Below are 20,537 nucleotides of genomic sequence, written 5' to 3' on the forward strand. Positions count from 1 at the left end.
CTGCACAATGGTTCAAGCTGTTTGGAGCGCAGCAGCAAATTCAGCACCCATGCAGGGGGGATACACAGGGCTGCACCGCATTTGATTAAATACGATGTATCCCTGCGCTGTGTAATTGGCGGTGCACGACGCTGCCAAATTTGGCGCAGGACAGCGTCATTTTCCCTTAAATCTGGCCCTTAGTTTTTTTTGTTCAAGAAGTAACTCTGGATGAGTATGTATCTATGTATGTAGCATTTGTATTATTGGAACCTAGATGAGAGGTAGCATTGAACTATACAAGGCCAAAAGCAAATATACAGACACACTAACCCTTGGGTGCTAGTGTGGCTTTATATGAAAACAAAATTGTCGAGTGCACTAACTTTTGAGCAACACAAATTGTGCTCAACAATATTTGTCACTGTTTTCCAACCTAGACTAGATTCATTTGGATATGTCTTTACTTTTAAGTCTTTATTCTGTTGCTCTTCCAGGTCCCAGCATACAGGATACATACATATATACAAACAAATACATACATATCTAGATAGATAGATAGATAGATAGATGGATAGATAGATGGATAGATAGATGGATAGATAGATAGATAGATAGATAGATAGATAGATAGATAGATAGATAGATAGATAGATAGATAGATAGATAGATAGATAGATAGATAGATAGATAGATAGATAGATAGATAGATAGATAGATAGATAGATAGATAGATAGATAGATACACTCTGAATGTGGCACATCAGGTTTATAGCAATTTCGTACATGTCAGCAAGAGGATACAGGACAATTGTTTTTATTAATAGACAATTGCAATGAGATTCTGACATGTCTGCCAAAAAACTAGGAGTTACTCTCTTTCTCATAGGTATGATTTTTCAGCATCAACTATGTACATTTCAGATGTGGGTCTCATAGCAGCATATCAATAGAAGCAGGTGCTAGCAAAACTTCCTATTGCAATGGAACAACTTCAGCACACATATCCGTATCTGCTTTGTTTTGACCCCATAAATGATTGGATTGACCATGGATGGTCCCATAAGATAACAGTTAGCCAGCAATATGTGAATATGAAGAGGTACATTGTGACCAAACCTGTGTACTACAGATGTAAGTGACACTGGTACATAAAACGTTAAAATAGCACCAATATGTGCAGCACAAGTGCCAATCGCTAGCATGCGTTCTTCCCTAGATGCCAGGCTGAAGACAGCCCGAAGGATCATAATGTAGGACAGAATGATGAACAACAAGTCCAAACCAACTATAAGAGAGACTAGAGTCATGCCATAGATGTTATTGAAAGTAGTGTCAGCACAGGCTAGCTTTACCACAGCCATGTGTTCACAGTACGCATGGTGGATAAGGTTGGATCTGCAGAAAGGCATCTTCTTGAGAAGAAATGGAAGAGGAGATATAAAGGCCACAGGTCTAATTATAACAGCTAGACCTATTTTACAAATAAGAAGGTTGGTAAGAATTGATGTGTATCTCAACGGATTGCATATGGCAATATAGCGGTCAAAGGCCATGGCCAAAAGCACTGACGACTCCATGATGGCGAAGGAATGGAGAAAGAACATCTGGATAAGACAGGCATCAAAATAAATTTCTTTTGAGTTGAACCAAAGGATGCCCAGCATCTTTGGTATGGTAGATGTGGCCAGAACCAGATCAATGATGGACAGCATGCAGAGGAAGAAGTACATGGGCTCATGGAGGCTGCGCTCTACTTTAATAATGTAGAGTAGGGTGATATTTCCCACAAGTGCAATAGTGTATACTGAGCAGAAAGGAATGGCAATCCAGGGGTAGAACTCTTCAAGGCCTGGTATACCCATAAGAATAAACATGGAAGGTCTTACGATGCTGATGTTGGTGTCTGCCATGATCCCCTGCAGAAATCCTTTGTTTTGGTTGATTTCCAAAAGTAATGTTTCGTATTAAAATGAATCAGAAAAATACAATTAGTACATTTACAGACTTATCTATGACTAGGATGCTGTTAAATACTTAGGTAGTCATGGAAAAAGGACAACCTAATAGGATCCATACCAGTGAGATGTCTTTCATGTTGATTTATTCACTAAAGCTCCATTCAGATTTTTTTCTCCCAATTAGTATTTGGTGATTCTTCAACTTGATGATTGATTCATTAAGGCTATAGACAACATAGATCATACCTTTTACTGAGTGAGCTATCTTTGCTATTTCTATAAATTCATGATGGGTCAGCTTTGTATTTCCAATTTATGTTGGTTGTCCTGAGGATGGTCTTGTGGACTAGGAACAGTGGAGATCGAAATGTCGATGCCAAGTCCAGCTCCTTTCACGACGATCTACTGGATCTTCACCATTTTATTGTTTGCTCTCTGATGGTGTAAAAACAATGATATCAATCAGAATGGACTTTATAGACATTAATCTTTGTTCTCATCATTCAGGCATGGAACTTGATCTGACATACAAGGTAATGTATGTGTGGAATTGTATGATTTGTATCCCTAAATCAAATATATTGATAATAAGGAGTTATCCAATGTTTGTTTGTGCCTTTTCTTCAGAATTACTTCTTTTTGTTAATTATATACAGTGTTTGGTTGTGAGTTAGTCTCCACTGTCATTGTTATGCTAGACAATTTAAGAAAATGATCTCTAAATACTTTTTCTTAAATGATTCCCTTTTAGGCCCTCGATCTTTACTCATAATAAACGAATAGGGCTGTTTTATCAATATTTCATGCAACGCAATGCAGCAAGACAACTTGCTGCTCTGTGTTAAAGGGAGTGGGCCGGAATGGACCATGTTTACCCATACGTGGGACAGTCCTGCTCTCTGCCTGTCCGACCCACAATCTACTGCCTAATGCCAACACAGGTATCCTTGTGCAGTGGTGCAAGGGTGCCTGTGTTGTAGGCAGGATTGCTTTTGTGCAAAAAGGTTGACCTTTCTGGAAAACCCAATCCTTAGAGGATTCCTCTTCTTTCTAAGTGTGCTACAGATGCAGCACACTTAGTAAAAATACAAACAAGGAATAATAAAGATGTTTCTCCCCGTTTTGCCTCCCCTAGGGAGGCATAGCATTTTGATGCATTCCCAGCAAGTAAGTAAACAAGTAAGTAAGTTACTCTACGTGGGCTTACCATCCTCTGAGGGGTTGGACTCAGGGTTGATTAATGTGCAAGGTGTAGGGTTGGTGTTACGTATGACAATAAACAAATTATTTTCATTTCTAAAAAAAAACTAGAAATTCATTGAAAAAGCCTAGAGTTAAAGTGACATTATACTTAGGTATGTTAGTAATATCTTACTTTCCATGAAAAAAGATCTTAGAAATTCAGTGAAATAGCCAAAGGTTAAAGGGACGTTATAGTTATAGTTAGGTGGAAATGTCAGTTACAGCATACCATTTTAAATAAATGTTATTTAACACTTTTATGCATATTTATTTTTTAATTTAATGTTTAGTTTACTTTTTATTGTATTATTCTGTTATAATATATATCAATATACTTCACCACCCCTAACATTTGTTTAAACTTCAGTTATATTTTGAATTTCATCTTACAGAGAATCTTCTTCCGGTCCCCTCCTTGTATGCTGGGAGAGGCCCTGTCAATAACAAAAAATGTTTTAAAAAACTCACTTTTTCCATGTAATTCCACAAAAGATCTTACTACACTATTCTCAGTATCAATAGATTTTTTTTGCATGCATGTGTTCCATAACCCTCTTATGGACGGGAACCATGGTGCTGCCAATATACTATAACTTACTTGATCACTCAAAAATTTAAACCCAGAAATCTGAAATGCATTTAATCCCACAATTAACATTTGTTGTGCAAATGTTACAATGATTCATCTGGTGAAAACCTCCAAAGGTTGCAACCAAATATTATCTCAGTCATTGTATAGTTGTGAACCAATATTTAACAGACATCTGGTGTACTAATTTCGCTTCTGATTACATGATCGGCTTTGAGTATGTTTTGGCATTATGGTCCTCATTACAGCCCTGGTGGTAAATCCTGCTTCCCACCGTGCTGACGGCTGCCAAAATACCGCGGGTTCGGCGGAAATGCTCTACAGGTATTAGAACCCACATCTCGTAATCCGATACAATACAGACACCCACACCAAAGGTCAGTGATAAACTGGCGATAGTAAAACCTACACCATCACGCCAACAGGAATACGCCCACAGTATCACGACCCACGAATCTATGTGGCGGTCACTCAACTGCGGTAAACCATTGGCGGTACACACCGCTGCGCTCAAAATACACACACATTTACAAAACACAACCACATTGGACAATTCAAAATACACACACCTGATACACATACACACACTACACCCACACACCCACACCACTAGAAAACACACACCCACATTACCCACAACCCCTTACAAAGACATTTTTGGAAGAAGCAGAGAGAGAGAGAATAGCATAAACAACACCAGCATCCACAGGCACACAACACCATCACTCATACAACATCCACGTACCTCAAAGAACACACCCCAACACAACACATCACACAGCACAAAAAACATCACCTCACACATCACCCACTCCACATTATGGCACCTCAAAGACACCCCAGGTTTTCTGAGAAGGAGCTCAGGGTCATGGTGGAGGAAATCCTCTGGGTAGAGCCACAGCTATTCGGATCACAGGCCCAGCACACATCCATTGCAAGGAAGATGGAGCTATGGCGGAGAATTGTCGACAGGGTCAACGCAGTGGGACAGCATCCAAGAGCACGGGATGACATCAGGAAGAGGTGGAACGGCCCACGGGGGAAGGTGCGTTCCGTATTATCCAGACACCAGGTAGGCGTACAGAGGACTGGCAATGGGCCCCCACCTCCTCCCCCACAACTAACAACATGGGAGGAGTAAGTCTTGGAGATAATGCATCCTGAGGGCCTCGCAGGAGTAGCAGGAGGACTGGACTCTGGTAAGGCAAATCTTTACTACTTTACCCTTCCTGCATGCCAGCACAAACTCCTACCCCTTCCCTCACACCCATCACCCCAACACCTCACAGATACCCCACTAGCACAACCCACACATCCCAATACCAAGCCCTGCATGTAACACCAATGCATGGACACCCATCACAGACCTGCATGGACACCCATCACCAAAGCATGTCCAGTAGAGAGACTCACCCAGGCCACAAAATCACCACTCACACGAGGGCCAAGGCAATAATGCAAGCACAGGAGTAGAGGGAAACTCACAAATTGCACAGGATGGCACACACAGATACAATAACTATGCATTTACACCCCAACAGGACCCCTACCCAATGTCACCGGACAGGAGGTGCCAGGCATATCCAGTCCCCCCACAGAAGAGGCCTACAGTGACAACAGCAGCTCTGCACGCATGGATCAAGATGACCAGCCCGGCCCATTAGGGACTTCGGGACAGTCGGTTACCCTGCCACAGTCCCAAACCACCACTGAACCTCTCTCCTCAGGAAACACCACCACAGCACCCACCCAGCGGGCCCATGCCACTGTCCCCAGGACACGTCAATCAGGAGTGTGTCCACCACTACAGGGGCCCCAGGCAAACCCACAAACACAGGACGATCAGGGACCTTGGGTCAGTGGCAGTGGGCACATGGTTCAGGGGACAGAGGCACAGGACAACAGGGAAGCTGGGAGGACTGCTGTGCGACAGGGGGAGGACAGGCCCAGGGAACCCACTCTCCACGAGGCACTCTCCAACATCATGGGAGCATACCACCATTCCCAGGAGACCATGGGCACGGTACTGACCAAGTTTCAGGAGACCCAGTGGCTGCAGGAGGAACAGTACCTGGGGATCAGGGAGGACTTGAAGGCCATTAACACCACCCTGGTCACCATTGCAGGGGGGCTGGCAGACATGACCAACACCATAAGGGAGACAGTGGCACACCAACGGGCCCCTGACACTAGCCCGAACGATGAACAGCCCTCCACGTCCGCCGGCTCTAGTGGACAGGAGGTCCCGCCACAGGAACAACAGGCCACCAGCACCCCACCCCTTGCAGAAGGAGACCACCCCACAAATGGTCCCTGCGATCCAGGCACAAGACAGAGAACATTGCCAAGACCCCTGCCAGGAAATAAGGCTCTCCTGATTGTCACCGTCCTGACACACACTATGTCACCCTGACCACCTTGAACTGCCATTGCTCCACTTCCTATGCCCCCTTGGACAATGCACCTGTGATACAAACAGACTGGACTCTACCATGGACATTCCTCCACAATCACCCGAGCCCATTGCACATCACCCTCCACTGATTAGCACTTAAATTAACACCCTTGAATCACAAAACAATCTGGAGTCAGTCTGTACTTTCACAAATGTGTTATTACAACCTCTCTGACAAATATCAATGCCAATGTTCATTTGCACATGCCAATGTATGACAGTTGTTGGGCAGCAGTAAATATAGCAGAAGGCAGAATATGGTACCCAGATCTGTGAAAAGGAAAGCCAAAGTTAATTGTCAGGGTCCATGCACAGAGGTAAAAAGGCAGAATCATGCAATGTCCCACAGCAGTCTGATATGAGAGGAGCAGTGCCAGTCTCTTACCTGTGCCTCACTGGAAGTATTGCATGATGATGTTGTTTCGGTTGTCAATATCTTCTGCTTCTGCCTCCTCTTCTTCACTGTCCACAGGCTCCACAGCTGCCACAAGACCAAGATCAGTCCCATCCTCCTGCAGAAAAGGCACCTGGTGTCGCAAAGCCAGGTTGTGCAACATACAGCATGCCACAATGATCTGGCATGCCTTCTTCGGTGAGTAGTATAGGGAGCCACCTGTCAGATGGAGGCACAGGGAACCTGGCGTTCAGGAGGCTGAAAGTGCGCTCTATAATCCTCCTTGTACACCCATGTGCCTCATAGTAGCATTCCTACAATGAGGCACATTGTGGCTCGATCAAGTCTGTAGGTGATAATGATGTGTCTGTCTTCCATTGTCGACAGGTCCACCAGGGGTCTGTACACTGGAAGATGACGCCATCTCATCATCTGCCCCAGCGGATGTGCCCTAGGAGGAGAAAGGTGAGCAGAGGGTCATATACCACATAGGTTGCACAAGGGTGTTTTGCACTATTGTGATTTAATCGGTGTGTGGCGCTGTCTGTCCGTATTCCTGCCCACAAGTTCTGTGACGCAGTTAGGTGCCCTGCCATGTGCCCTGCCATGTGCCCCCCTGAAATGGCAGCTGCCTGACCTGTAAGGAGGAACAAGGGGAAATGAGGTAACTGCGCTAGCGTTGTGCAGTGGCGCGGTAGGCGTCGAAGACCGCTGCGCAATTTAGCATTGGTTATCATTGGGCCCTATGGGTTCCAGGAGCCAATGACGATGTACGCTGGCAGTGACGGTACTCACCGCTGCGGACGTGACCGTCATTTTCTATCTCTTCACTCACTTGATACCTGACCTTCAACAGGAGAGGACCTACACTGCAAGTGCTGCTGTGACCTGAGTCTGGAAGCGACAATGGCTACAGTGTCTGGGGAAAGGGCCCAGCCCTTCACCGCGGAGGAGTTGGACAACCTGGTGGATGGGGTCCTCCCCAGTACACTCTACTCTACGGTCCTCCAGACAAACAGGTGAGTACACAGTGTGCATGGTGGATGGGACATTAATGTATGGAGTGGCATGGATGGAAGATACATGGGGGGGCGGGGCTGTGCCCTGCATGTGAAGATGGTCAGTGTATGTGTTTCAGGGAATGGGTGGCAAGTTGGGGCCAATGAGTAAGAATAACCCGACGGGGAGTAAAATCCATTCTTACTTTACCTTTCCTGTAGGTCAGCGCCCACCAGAAGAAGGGTATTCGGTGTGCCATTGCCAAGGAAGTGCAGACCCTGGGGGTCTATCAGAGACGTAGCACCCAATGCCGCAAGAGATGGGAGGACCTGCGCCACTGGACCAAGAAGATGGCAGAGGCCCACCTGGGGATGGCCTCCCAACCTGGAAGGGGTGCCCATCACACCATGACCACCCTGATGTTCTGGATCCTGGCGGTGGCATATTCAGAGTTGGATGGGCGCTTGAGGGCATCACAGCAGCCACAAGGGGGTGAGTACAGTCTCATTCAGCAGGCTCTGCGCACTTTAGGAGGTGTCTGGGTGGGGGAAGAGGGCTGTGGGTTCCCCTAGGCCGGGGCGAACCTGCTAGCGTAGGTCCCTTGTTAGGCAGGCTCTGTGGCACTCCAACCCCAATAGTGGTAGTGGCCATCTACACCTAGTCAGGCTCCTGTGGGTTCCAGATGTGCAGCAAATGGGCTTAGGCATCATCACCCATGGGCAGGTGATTTTCCTAATAATTGTTAGTACATGGGCTAGTGCATAGGGCTGCTCCCTGTGTGTTGTGTCCGTCAACTGTGGTGTTGTTGCTGGCATTGACCATGTGTATCCTCTGTCTCCCCCCCTTTTTGTTTTGTCACCCTGTCCTTGTGTGCATTAGCATCATCTGGCGCAGGAGCAGTGGCACCGGAGCAGGAGGGAGCTGCAACACACATGGCCCAGGAGGGTGAATGTATGGAGTCTGAAGGCACCACTGGGACGGAGGCCGAGGGGAGCTCCACGACGGGGACAGGAGGGGACACCAGCGACAGCGACTCCTCCTCTGATGGGAGCTTCCTTGCGGTGGTGGGCCCCTCTGTACCCACCCCAACAACAGGTACAGCCGCCACCCCCCCTACCAGCACTGCCCTCCCAGCAGCCCCTCAGCGTGTTTCCTGTGCCCGCTCACCTAGGAGGGTGGGCATCTCCTTTGCCCAGGGCACCTCAGGCCCTGCCCCAGTCAACCCTGCTGCCCGCAATGAGGAGGCTATTGACCTCCTGAGATTCCTCACTGTTGGGAGGTCAACCACACTGAATGCCATCCAGGGTGTCGAGAGGCATTTGCAACAAACAAATGCATACCTGGAGGGCATTCATTCTGGCGTGGCGGCCCAACAGAGAGCATTTCAGGCTCTGGCCTCAGCACTGATGCCAGCCATTGTCCCTGTGTCCAGCCTCCCCCTTCCAACCTCCACTACCCCGACCCAATCCCCTCTACCTCAGCCTATCCCAAGCACATCATCAGACTAGCATGCACACTAATCAACACACAGTGTGCTACCTAGTGAGGCCAAGGACCACCCTATTCCGCCACCCGCCAAGGTAAAGAAGGGGCCTGCATGCCAAAGAGAAAAGCTGCACCAACCCCCCAGCAAGGCCTCTTCCAGAACCAAAGAGGACAGTGCCAAGGTCCCAGCAGCGACTTCCAAGGTGGGGAAGGGACCCAAGGGCAAAGGGAAGTCAGCTCAAGGCACGGAGCCTCCGGGTGAGGGACTGGTGTCACCCCTTCTGCAAGACAAACCAGCAACCTGTACGGCGGTGGGCACCGCCGCAACAACCGCCACCTACACCGCCACCTGCACGTCTGCTGTCTCTACTACAGTCAACAGCATCATCCCCAGTGGGCAGCCTTTCGAGACTGCAGGAGACGGCTTGGTGTCTCCCGCCACAAGTGAAGACACCTGCACCACCGGCAGCATCTCCGCCGCAGATACCGCTGCAGCCACTGCCACCTGCCCCGCGACATGCCCAGCCACTGCCACCACAGCGGACATTAGCAGCATCCCCAGTGGGCAGAGGTCCGAGGCTGCAGGAGACGTCCTGGACCCGGCACACACTACATGAGGCACCACAACCAGCACTGGCACTACCAGGAGTTTGCAGGCTAAGTCGCCGCAGGGTGGAGTGTGGCTCTGCCTCCATGGAGTATCATGCTACCTGTTCCCTAGAAATCTCGTAGTTCAGACACCCAGGTGAGGGAATGGGAACTGCCACACCCCAGGTGCTGCATCACGGGACACAATGCCCCCTCCAGAACCACTGGAGAACAGCATCCACTACCCCAGTCCTTGGCAGGATGAAGCACTCTGGGCACAAAGCCCCCTCCAGAACCAGTGGAGAAAGGCATCCATTTTGGAGAATGTGGCCTTGCACCCCCCAGGACCAAGCAGTGGGCAAACCACCCACTTGAGAGACTTGAGAGACTGTGGCTTTGCACTCCCCAGGATTGAACAGTGGGCAACTCCTCCACTTGTGAGACTTGAGAGACTGTGGCTTTGCACTCCCCAGGATTGAACAGTGGGCAACCCACCCACTTGTGAGACTTGAGAGACTGTGGCTTTGCACTCCCCAGGATTGAACAGTGGGAATGTGGCCCCCTCATGGATTTGATGTTGTGCACTCAAGCGGCTGAGGTGCCCCCCCTTTCCCTCCTCCTGACGTGCCTGTTTTGTTGCTCTCTGATGCCCCTGCAGTGTTCTCTCTGTCATGGTCGGGGATCTTGTGTGGGGCTCGCCCATACCGTGTGGTCCCAGTGTTCCACGGACTTTCTTTGTGCAGTACCTGGACTACTATGCCTGGTATTTCTTTTGTACATGGTGTATATATATATTTCTGCCTACTTGTTTTTAATATATTCCGATGGTTACACTTCATTTTCTTCTGGGGGGATTGGGGGGTGTAACTGTGATGTATTGACTTTGGGTGAAGGTGCATGCGCTGGAGGCTGTCGTGAGGTGGATGGCTGTTGGGTGGGTGTGTGCCTGCATTTGTGTATCTTGGGAGGGGGCTCACAGACACCCTGGGAGAGGACACAGGGGACGTTTGAATGGCAGTGGGGGTGGTGACTGCACGTGAGCGGGGTGTGCTGGGGGTATGCTGGTGAGGGACGTAGTGGCTGTAGAGGTAGTGCATGCAGGTGTGAGTGTAGACGAGACTGGGAGGGAGGAGGGAGACAATGAGGAGGGGGACACAGTGAAGGCAGTGGATGTTGGTTTGTCTGCATGTGTGTGTTGCTTGCGTGAGTGCCTGTGGGATGTGTGGTGCTAATGTTTGCCTGAGCTTCCCTTGTGTGTTGAGGTGTGTGCAGGCTGGTCTGATGGTGTGCTTGGGATAGGCAGAGGTACAGGGGATTGTGTCTGGGTGGAGGAAGTTGGAGGGGGAAGGCTAGAGACGGGGACAATGGCTGCCATCAGTGCTGAGGCCAGAGTCTGAAAAGCTCGCTGAAGGGCTGCCTGAGCAGAATGAATGCCCTCCAGGAATGCATTTGTTTGTTGCAACTGCCTTTCTACACCCTGGATGGCATTCAAAATGGTAGACTGCCCAATAGTGAAGGACCTGAGGAGGCCAATGGCCTCCTCACTGAGGGCAGCAGGGGTGACTGGGGCAGGGCCTGAGGTGCCTGGGGTGAAGGTGATGCCCACCCTCCTGGGTGAGCGGGCACAGGGCGAAGGCTGAGGGGCTGCTGGGAGGGCGGTGCTGGTAGAGGGGGTGGCGGCTGTACCTGTAGATGCGGGGGGCACAGATGTTGCCACAAGGGAGCTCCCATCAGAGGACGAGTCCGTGTCACTGGTGTCAGCTCCTGTTCCCGCCGTGGAGCTCCCCTCGCCCTCCGTCACACTGGTGAATTCCGAGTCCGTAGTCTTGCCCTCCAGGGCCATGTGGGATGCAGCTCCCTCGTGCTCCGGTGCCACTGCTCCTCCGCCTGATGATGCTAATGCACACAAGAACAGGGAGACCACAAAAAGGGGGGAGACGACAGAAGAAAGACATGTTGGGTGCATGGATTACCGCTACCGTTGGCGGACACGATAGACACAGAAGCCCCCTGCACTACGCCGCGCTCTTGGGCTCCACTGTTCAATTTCTGGGAAATGGCCTACAAGGCTATGTACAACATCTGCACACATAGATGACACAGGGGCATGAATAGCTGTACTTGGCACTCTACAGAGGTGGGCTGGGGTGCCACATGGCCTGCCTTACGGAGGGGCCTTGCTTACGGAACTCGCCCTGGCCTAGGGAAACCCACATCCCTCCTCCCCCCCCAGACAACTCCACTGCGCGCAAAGTCAGCAGAATGAGAGTGTACTCACCACATTGTGTCTGCTGTGATGCCCTCAAGTGCCCATCCAACTCCGGGTAGGCCACTGCCAGGATCTTAACCCTCAGGGGGGTCATTGTGCGACGGGCACCCCTCCAATGTTGGGAGGCCATCCCCCTCTGAGCCTCCGCCGTCTTCTTGCTCCAGCGGCGAATGTCCTCCCATCTTTTCCGGCAGTGGGTGCTCCGTCTGTGGTAGACCCCCAGGGTCCGGACGTCCTTGGCGATGGCACGCCAAATAACTTTCTTCTGGTGGGCGCTGACCTACATGAAATGTACAGGGGAAGAAGAGAAGTCATTACCAACTGCATCATCAAAGTGATTGGCCCCCATCCCTACCCTTGCCATGTGGCACATGCATTCAACGTCTTTCATGCACGCAGCACTCTGCCCTCTTCCTTCTCACATCCATCCCTCTCCACACAGGCATAGCCCATACAACATGCTCCCTGGGTACTTACCTGTTTGTCTGGAGGACCGTAGACTAAGTTGTACTGGGGGAGGGCCCCATCCACGAGTTTCTCCAACTCCTCCGATGTGAAGGCAGGGGCCCTTTCCCCAGACGCACAAGCCATTGTCTCTTCCAGACCGAGGTCACAGCAGCAATTGCAGTGTAGGTCCTCTCCTGTCGAAGATCAGGTATCGAGTGATTGAACAGATAGAAAAAAGCGGTCACATCCGCGGCGGTGCGTACCGTCACCGCCGGCGTACATCGTCATTGGCTCCTGGGACCCATAGGGTCCAATGTTAACCAATGCAGCATTGCGCCGCGATCTTCGACCGCCTACCGCGACGTTGTACAACGCCAGCGCAGTTACCTCACATCCCATTGTCCCACTTTAGAGGTCAGGCAGCCGTCATTTCAGGGGCCCACATGGCTTCATTTTCAAGTGCAACACACATACCTAGGCCTAGACTCAACACACATACAGGCCACCTTTTGTGTATGGATGGTGTTCTGTGTAAACTGTGGGTACGTACCTCTGAGTTGTTTGACTCTGTGCTCGCTGTTGTCCTTCATAGGCACCGTCCACTGGGACATGTGAGGAGATGGCGGCATCCTCCGGTGTACCGACCATTGGTGGACCTGTCGACAATGGAGAAGCGACATTTGATAATCACCTACAGGCTTGACCGTGCCACAATCCAGGAACTGTGTACCCAGTTGGAGCCAGACCTGATGTCAGCAATCCGCCATCCCACAGGAATCCCCCCTCAAGTGCAGGTGCTGTCAGTGCTCCATTTCCTTGCAAGTGGCTCTTTTCAAACAACTGTGGCCATGGCATCAGGGATGTCCCAGCCTATGTTTTCCAACGTATTGTCCAGAGTGTTTTCTGCCCTTCTGAAACATATGCAGAGCTACATCGTTTTCCCTCAGGTGGAGGATTTGCCTACAGTGAAAGGTGATTTCTATGCCCAGGGACATATCCCCAACATCATAGGTGCCATTGATGGGACCTGTTAGAAATGGGGTCTTTGGTTGACAGTCAGGTTACCCCCTGTTCAAGCAAGGACCCTCACTCTAGTTAGGATAAAAGAGAATCACCCTCAGCTAACCCCTGCTTACCCCCTTGGTAGCTTGGCAGAGCAGTAGGCTTAACCTCAGAGTGCTGGGCGTAAAGTATTTGTACCAACACACACAGTAACTTAATGAAAACACTACAAAATGACACAACACCAGTTTAGAAAAATAGGAAATATTTATCTAGACAAAACAAGACCAAAACGACAAAAATCCAACATACACAAGTCAAGTTATGATTTTTTAAAGGTTTAAAATAAAAAGAGTCTTTAGGTAGTTGTAACAACACACTAGCGCTGCTAGCGTGAAAATGTACCTGGTTTGCGGCAAAAATAACCCCGCACGGGCGGTGTGCGTCGAAAATAACCCTGCACGGGTATATGCGTCGAAAACAGCTCGGCACGGCGAGGCGCGTCGAAAAAGCCAGCCACGCGACGGTCCGAAAGTCCCGCGGCGCTGGTTGCGATCTCTCAGCCTTCGTCAGCGATGCTGCGCGTCGTTTCTCCTGCTCCGGGCGTCGATTCTCCGGTCGCGTTTCCTGCGGCGTCGTTTCTCAGCTGCGGAGCCGGCGTCGCGTCGTTTTCTCAGCCGCGATCGGGTTCGCGTCGATCTTTTCTCCGCACGGTGCTCGGTGCGTGTATTTTTGTCCTTAGGCTGCCAGCCTCTCCTTTCAGGGTCCCAGGAACTGGAAGGGCACCACAGAGCAGAGTAGGGGTCTCTCCAGAGACTCCAGGTGCTGGCAGGAAGAAGTCTTTGCTATCCCTGAGACTTCAACAACAGGAGGCAAGCTCTACATCAAGCCCTTGGAGATTTCTTCTTCAAGATGGAAGGCACACAAAGTCCAGTCTTTGCCCTCTTGCTCAGGCAGAAGCAGCACTGCAGGAAAGCTCCACAAAGCACAGTCACAGGCAGGGCAGCACTTGTTCCTCAGCGATCAGCTCTTCTCCAGGCAGAGGTTCCTCTTGGTTCCAGAAGTGTTTCTAAAGTTTGTAAGTTTGGGTGCCCTTTTTATACCCATTTTAGTCTTTGAAGTCACCTTTCTTCAAAGGGGACTCACACCTTCTTGTGAAATCCTGCCTTGCCCAGGCAAGGCCTCAGACACACACCAGGGGGCTGGAGACAGCATTGTCAGAGGCAGGCACAGTCCTTTCAGATGAGAGTGACCACTCCACCCCTCCCTCCTAGCAGAGATGGCTAATCAGGAAATGCAGATCACACCCCAGCTCCCTTTGTGTCACTGTCTGGTGTGAGGTGAAAAACAACCCAACTGTCAAACTGACCCAGACAGGGAATCCACAAACCAGGCAGAGTCACAGAATGGTTTAAGCAAGAAAATGCTCACTTTCTAAAAGTGGCATTTCCAAACTCACAATCTTAAAATCAACTTTACTAAAAGATGTATTTTTAAATTGTGAGTTCAGGGATCCCAAACTCCACATGTCCATCTACTCTCTAGGGGAATCTACACTTTAATCATATTTAAAGGTAGCCCCCATATTATCCTATGAGAGAGAGACAGACCTTGCAACAGTGAAAACGAAATTGGCAGTATTTCACTGTCAGGACATATAAACCACATTACTATATGTCCTACCTTATCCATACACTGCACCCTGCCCTTGGGGCTACCTAGGGCCTACCTTAGGGGTGCCTTACATGTAAGGAAAGGGAAGGTTTAGGCCTGGCAAGTGGGTACACTTGCCAAGTCGAATTTACAGTGTAAAAATACACATACAGACACTGCAGGGGCAGGTCTGAGACATGATTACAGAGCTACTTATGTGGGTGGCACAACCAGTGCTGCAGGCCCATTAGTAGCATTTGATTTACAGGCCCTGGCACCTCTAGTGCACCTTACTAGGGACTTACTAGTAAATCAAATATGCCAATCATGGATAAACCACTTACATACAATTTAAACAGGAGAGCATATGCACTTTAGCACTGGTTAGCAGTGGTAAAGTGCTCAGAGTTGAAAAGCCAACAGCAACATGTCAGAAAAAAATAGGAGGCAGGAGGCGAAAAAAGACTGGGGATGACCCTGCATAAGCAAAAGTCCAACACGACCCCCTACCAGCCTAAAGCCAGGGGAGAACAATCAATACCTTGATGTACTTCCCTGATTGGGGCGATAGAACAGGGACCCAGGCCCACAACAGCAGGGGCATGTTCCAGTTCTACGCCTTCCTGACTCCAGTTGGATCCCTCTGTCCATACTCTCAGGGCCCGCTAAGCTAACCCATGGGGAACCCTTCTCCACATCTACAGACACCATCTGTACAACACCTAACTTTACTTTGCTCACAGATGTATTGCAATGGGCAGATAGTACCACCAGGGCCAACACAGTGGTGTTGCCCACTCCACCCCCGGGGTGTGACTCTCGTCCTCCCCCCCCCAGGGGCAACTCTGTCCACCAGGACAGCAAGCCACAGTGGCCCCAGACAACTGTCAGGGATGAGAGCCCGACCTCAGGCCTCTCTAACCACTGTGACTGTGGAGAGGGGGGGGTGGTAGCCCCAGGTGCCTGGCACCCTTTGACCACTCTCTCTTCCACCAGGTCAGGGATGTTAACCTGACCCTGGTCCTCCCCTCTGGGGCTCTGTACCCTCCCCGCAGAAGCGGCACTCCCAGAGTCAAAAACTGTCAGGGTGCTTGTAGAAGCAGTCCTGCACAATTCTTCCATCAGTGCAGGGATGTTAACCTGCAACTGAGCCTCCAACCTGGGGTCTGTACCTTCAGGTTGGACCAGGGCCAGGGGTGAGGCTTCCCTCCCCCTGCCCTCTCTTCTGGGGTCCTGAACCACCCAACTAGGAGTGACCCCCCCAGAAGACAACATGGTAGGGGCACTGTTAGCAGTAGCCCCTTCCTCCAGGTCAGGGGGGACACCCTTAACCTGGCCTCCCAATCCAGGGTCTGTACCCACAGACTGGATCACTGCCTGGCAAACCAGGGCTTCCTGGGGGGCATACCTACCCCCTACCAGGTCAGAGTTTACCCTCTGAACCTGGTCATCCAACCCAGGGTCACCACCCTGCGGTTGAACCATTGCCTGGCACACCAGGACTTCCTTGGGAGCACACTTACCCCCCATCAGGTCAGAGTTTACCCCCTGAACCTGATCATTCAACCCAGAGTCACCACCCTGCGGTTGAACCATTGCCTGGCACACCAGGACTTCCAGGGGGGCACACTTACCCCCCTCAAGGGACACACTGTCCCGAAGGGCCACACAAGAGTCTGGCTGGCGCAGGTCTCCTGACCTCTGCCCATCTGACAGAGTCTGGATTCCCCCCAACCCAGAAATGGTCTCACCAGGGTCATTCATGGGGGCTCTGCTCTCAGAGCTGACCCCTGACCCTCCAGGTTCTCCACTGGGGTCCGCAACCCCCTCTCAACCCTCTGTCTGGACTTCTGCAACCCCTCACTAGGAGTGGTACGGCCAGACACCAGAACTGGTGGGACGCTGGCTACAGCCGCCCCCCCAAGTTCTCCTGACACTGTGGGGTCTCCCTCAACAGATGGCCCTATGGTACAGGCTAGGCTCCCCTCCTGGTGTTCCCGCAGGGAACCCTCCAGGACCTGGGACCGGATCTCGGGCACCTTGGGCCTCAACCAATCCCCATTCCCTCTCCTCTGAGACTGGACATGGGGTCCCTCACCCATCCCACTACACTGGGACCTACCTGGGACGCTACAATCCTTCCCTACCTCACCTGGTTGGGAACTACCTAGACCACTCCTCTCAGGAGCACCCCCAAATGCCTCTTCAGACTCTCTGGTACTCACCCAGAAGTCTGCCTCCATTGTAAGCTCCCTGGGGTCAGAGAACTCACACTCCACCTGGTGTTGGCATAGCTCTGGAAAATAAGGACTAGACATATGCTCTCCAGCAATTACATCACTCAGCCCCTCACATGAATTAACCAAAGTACCCTTCACCCAACCATCCAGTGACTCTGCTTTGACAAAGCACCCCACATCACCCTCCTGAGACTGGTGAGACAGTACCTGACTGTCCCTGACACTCAACCCACACTCTTCTGGGATGTCTTCACACTCCATAACCAGGACTTCTACCTGGGGGGAACCCCTCTCCCTGTCACTCTCAACTAGAGTCAGTAGAGTGTCCCTCCCACCAGTAGGAATATGACTCCCCATGCCAGTTCCCCAATCCACCTCAGGGACCCTGTGCATCACTGGAGCTACCTCATACCCCTGAACCTCCTGGCGTGTGTTAACTCCCTCCTTCAAGTAGGGCACCACCTCTCTGGGCATGTGCACTTCTGCAGCATCACTGGATATACAATTGTTGCTGCCACCATTCCAGCTGGACTCAGCCCTCATGACTTCCAGCTCTTTCAATTTAAGCTCGTAAGCATAAATCATTTTTTTAATCTCTAAGTCCCTCCTCCTTTCTTCCAGGACTAAGGCTCTCTTCTCCTCAGCCCTCTTAAGCTCTGCATCTAGCTCTTCCAGACTCCGGATTCGAGCTAGGAGCCAATCATCTCTTTCTGTTCCCTCCTCAGGGCCACTGCCCTCCTCTTTGGAGTAGTCCTCCTCCTCAGAGTAGTTATCCTCCTCAGACTCATTTGGTGGTGTTGCCTGACAACGTTTCAATTCATACTGAAACAGGGCTGACTCAAGATCCTCCCTTCTGGATTTCTTGTTCACAGCCAGTCCCCTTTCCATGCAGAATGCTTTAAGCTGCCACTTTTTATACATAAATAGGTGCCAGAAATTGACTTCCATTCTGCAAAGGCTTCACAACCAAAAAACAAAGTCCAAAAATATTAGCAATACTTCCAGGAGGACATCAGAGAACAAAAAGCAGAATCACAAGACAAGTAGTATGTGGTCACGTAGTGGTCTGAGCTCAAAACAGTAGTGTACACTTAATTACTGTATGTCAAGTACAAATACAAGTCCAAATCCCGACCGCTGGTCACCAATGTTAGAAATGGGGTCTTTGGTTGACAGTCAGGTTACCCCCTGTTCAAGCAAGGACCCTCACTCTAGTTAGGATAAAAGAGAATCACCCTCAGCTAACCCCTGCTTACCCCCTTGGTAGCTTGGCAGAGCAGTAGGCTTAACCTCAGAGTGCTGGGCGTAAAGTATTTGTACCAACACACACAGTAACTTAATGAAAACACTACAAAATGACACAACACCAGTTTAGAAAAATAGGAAATATTTATCTAGACAAAACAAGACCAAAACGACAAAAATCCAACATACACAAGTCAAGTTATGATTTTTTAAAGGTTTAAAATAAAAAGAGTCTTTAGGTAGTTGTAACAACACACTAGCGCTGCTAGCGTGAAAATGTACCTGGTTTGCGGCAAAAATAACCCCGCACGGGCGGTGTGCGTCGAAAATAACCCTGCACGGGTATATGCGTCGAAAACAGCTCGGCACGGCGAGGCGCGTCGAAAAAGCCAGCCACGCGACGGTCCGAAAGTCCCGCGGCGCTGGTTGCGATCTCTCAGCCTTCGTCAGCGATGCTGCGCGTCGTTTCTCCTGCTCCGGGCGTCGATTCTCCGGTCGCGTTTCCTGCGGCGTCGTTTCTCAGCTGCGGAGCCGGCGTCGCGTCGTTTTCTCAGCCGCGATCGGGTTCGCGTCGATCTTTTCTCCGCACGGTGCTCGGTGCGTGTATTTTTGTCCTTAGGCTGCCAGCCTCTCCTTTCAGGGTCCCAGGAACTGGAAGGGCACCACAGAGCAGAGTAGGGGTCTCTCCAGAGACTCCAGGTGCTGGCAGGAAGAAGTCTTTGCTATCCCTGAGACTTCAACAACAGGAGGCAAGCTCTACATCAAGCCCTTGGAGATTTCTTCTTCAAGATGGAAGGCACACAAAGTCCAGTCTTTGCCCTCTTGCTCAGGCAGAAGCAGCACTGCAGGAAAGCTCCACAAAGCACAGTCACAGGCAGGGCAGCACTTGTTCCTCAGCGATCAGCTCTTCTCCAGGCAGAGGTTCCTCTTGGTTCCAGAAGTGTTTCTAAAGTTTGTAAGTTTGGGTGCCCTTTTTATACCCATTTTAGTCTTTGAAGTCACCTTTCTTCAAAGGGGACTCACACCTTCTTGTGAAATCCTGCCTTGCCCAGGCAAGGCCTCAGACACACACCAGGGGGCTGGAGACAGCATTGTCAGAGGCAGGCACAGTCCTTTCAGATGAGAGTGACCACTCCACCCCTCCCTCCTAGCAGAGATGGCTAATCAGGAAATGCAGATCACACCCCAGCTCCCTTTGTGTCACTGTCTGGTGTGAGGTGAAAAACAACCCAACTGTCAAACTGACCCAGACAGGGAATCCACAAACCAGGCAGAGTCACAGAATGGTTTAAGCAAGAAAATGCTCACTTTCTAAAAGTGGCATTTCCAAACTCACAATCTTAAAATCAACTTTACTAAAAGATGTATTTTTAAATTGTGAGTTCAGGGATCCCAAACTCCACATGTCCATCTACTCTCTAGGGGAATCTACACTTTAATCATATTTAAAGGTAGCCCCCATATTATCCTATGAGAGAGAGACAGACCTTGCAACAGTGAAAACGAAATTGGCAGTATTTCACTGTCAGGACATATAAACCACATTACTATATGTCCTACCTTATCCATACACTGCACCCTGCCCTTGGGGCTACCTAGGGCCTACCTTAGGGGTGCCTTACATGTAAGGAAAGGGAAGGTTTAGGCCTGGCAAGTGGGTACACTTGCCAAGTCGAATTTACAGTGTAAAAATACACATACAGACACTGCAGGGGCAGGTCTGAGACATGATTACAGAGCTACTTATGTGGGTGGCACAACCAGTGCTGCAGGCCCATTAGTAGCATTTGATTTACAGGCCCTGGCACCTCTAGTGCACCTTACTAGGGACTTACTAGTAAATCAAATATGCCAATCATGGATAAACCACTTACATACAATTTAAACAGGAGAGCATATGCACTTTAGCACTGGTTAGCAGTGGTAAAGTGCTCAGAGTTGAAAAGCCAACAGCAACATGTCAGAAAAAAATAGGAGGCAGGAGGCGAA

General features: G+C 50.2%; 1 protein-coding gene and 1 pseudogene across 1 annotated transcript; both read right to left on the bottom strand.

Moving 5' to 3' along the window:
- Positions 1–941: 941 nt before the first annotated feature.
- Positions 942–1,892, bottom strand: LOC138249463 (olfactory receptor 52K1-like). Its single transcript, XM_069203422.1, has one exon. It carries the CDS (start codon positions 1,890–1,892, stop codon positions 942–944), a length of 951 nt encoding a protein of 316 aa, XP_069059523.1.
- A 190-nt stretch (positions 1,893–2,082) lies between these two features.
- The window catches only part of LOC138249464 (olfactory receptor 52K1-like), a 79,669-nt pseudogene continuing 61,214 nt past the window's right edge, over positions 2,083–20,537 (bottom strand).

The sequence above is a fragment of the Pleurodeles waltl genome, chromosome 8, assembly GCF_031143425.1.
Source record: "Pleurodeles waltl isolate 20211129_DDA chromosome 8, aPleWal1.hap1.20221129, whole genome shotgun sequence".
NCBI classification, from domain to species: domain Eukaryota; kingdom Metazoa; phylum Chordata; class Amphibia; order Caudata; family Salamandridae; genus Pleurodeles; species Pleurodeles waltl.

What these genes read in the sequence shown, in the direction of transcription:
- LOC138249463 (XM_069203422.1), bottom strand. Translation starts at nt 1,892, where the DNA reads ATGGCAGACACCAACATCAGCATCGTAAGACCTTCCATGTTTATTCTT.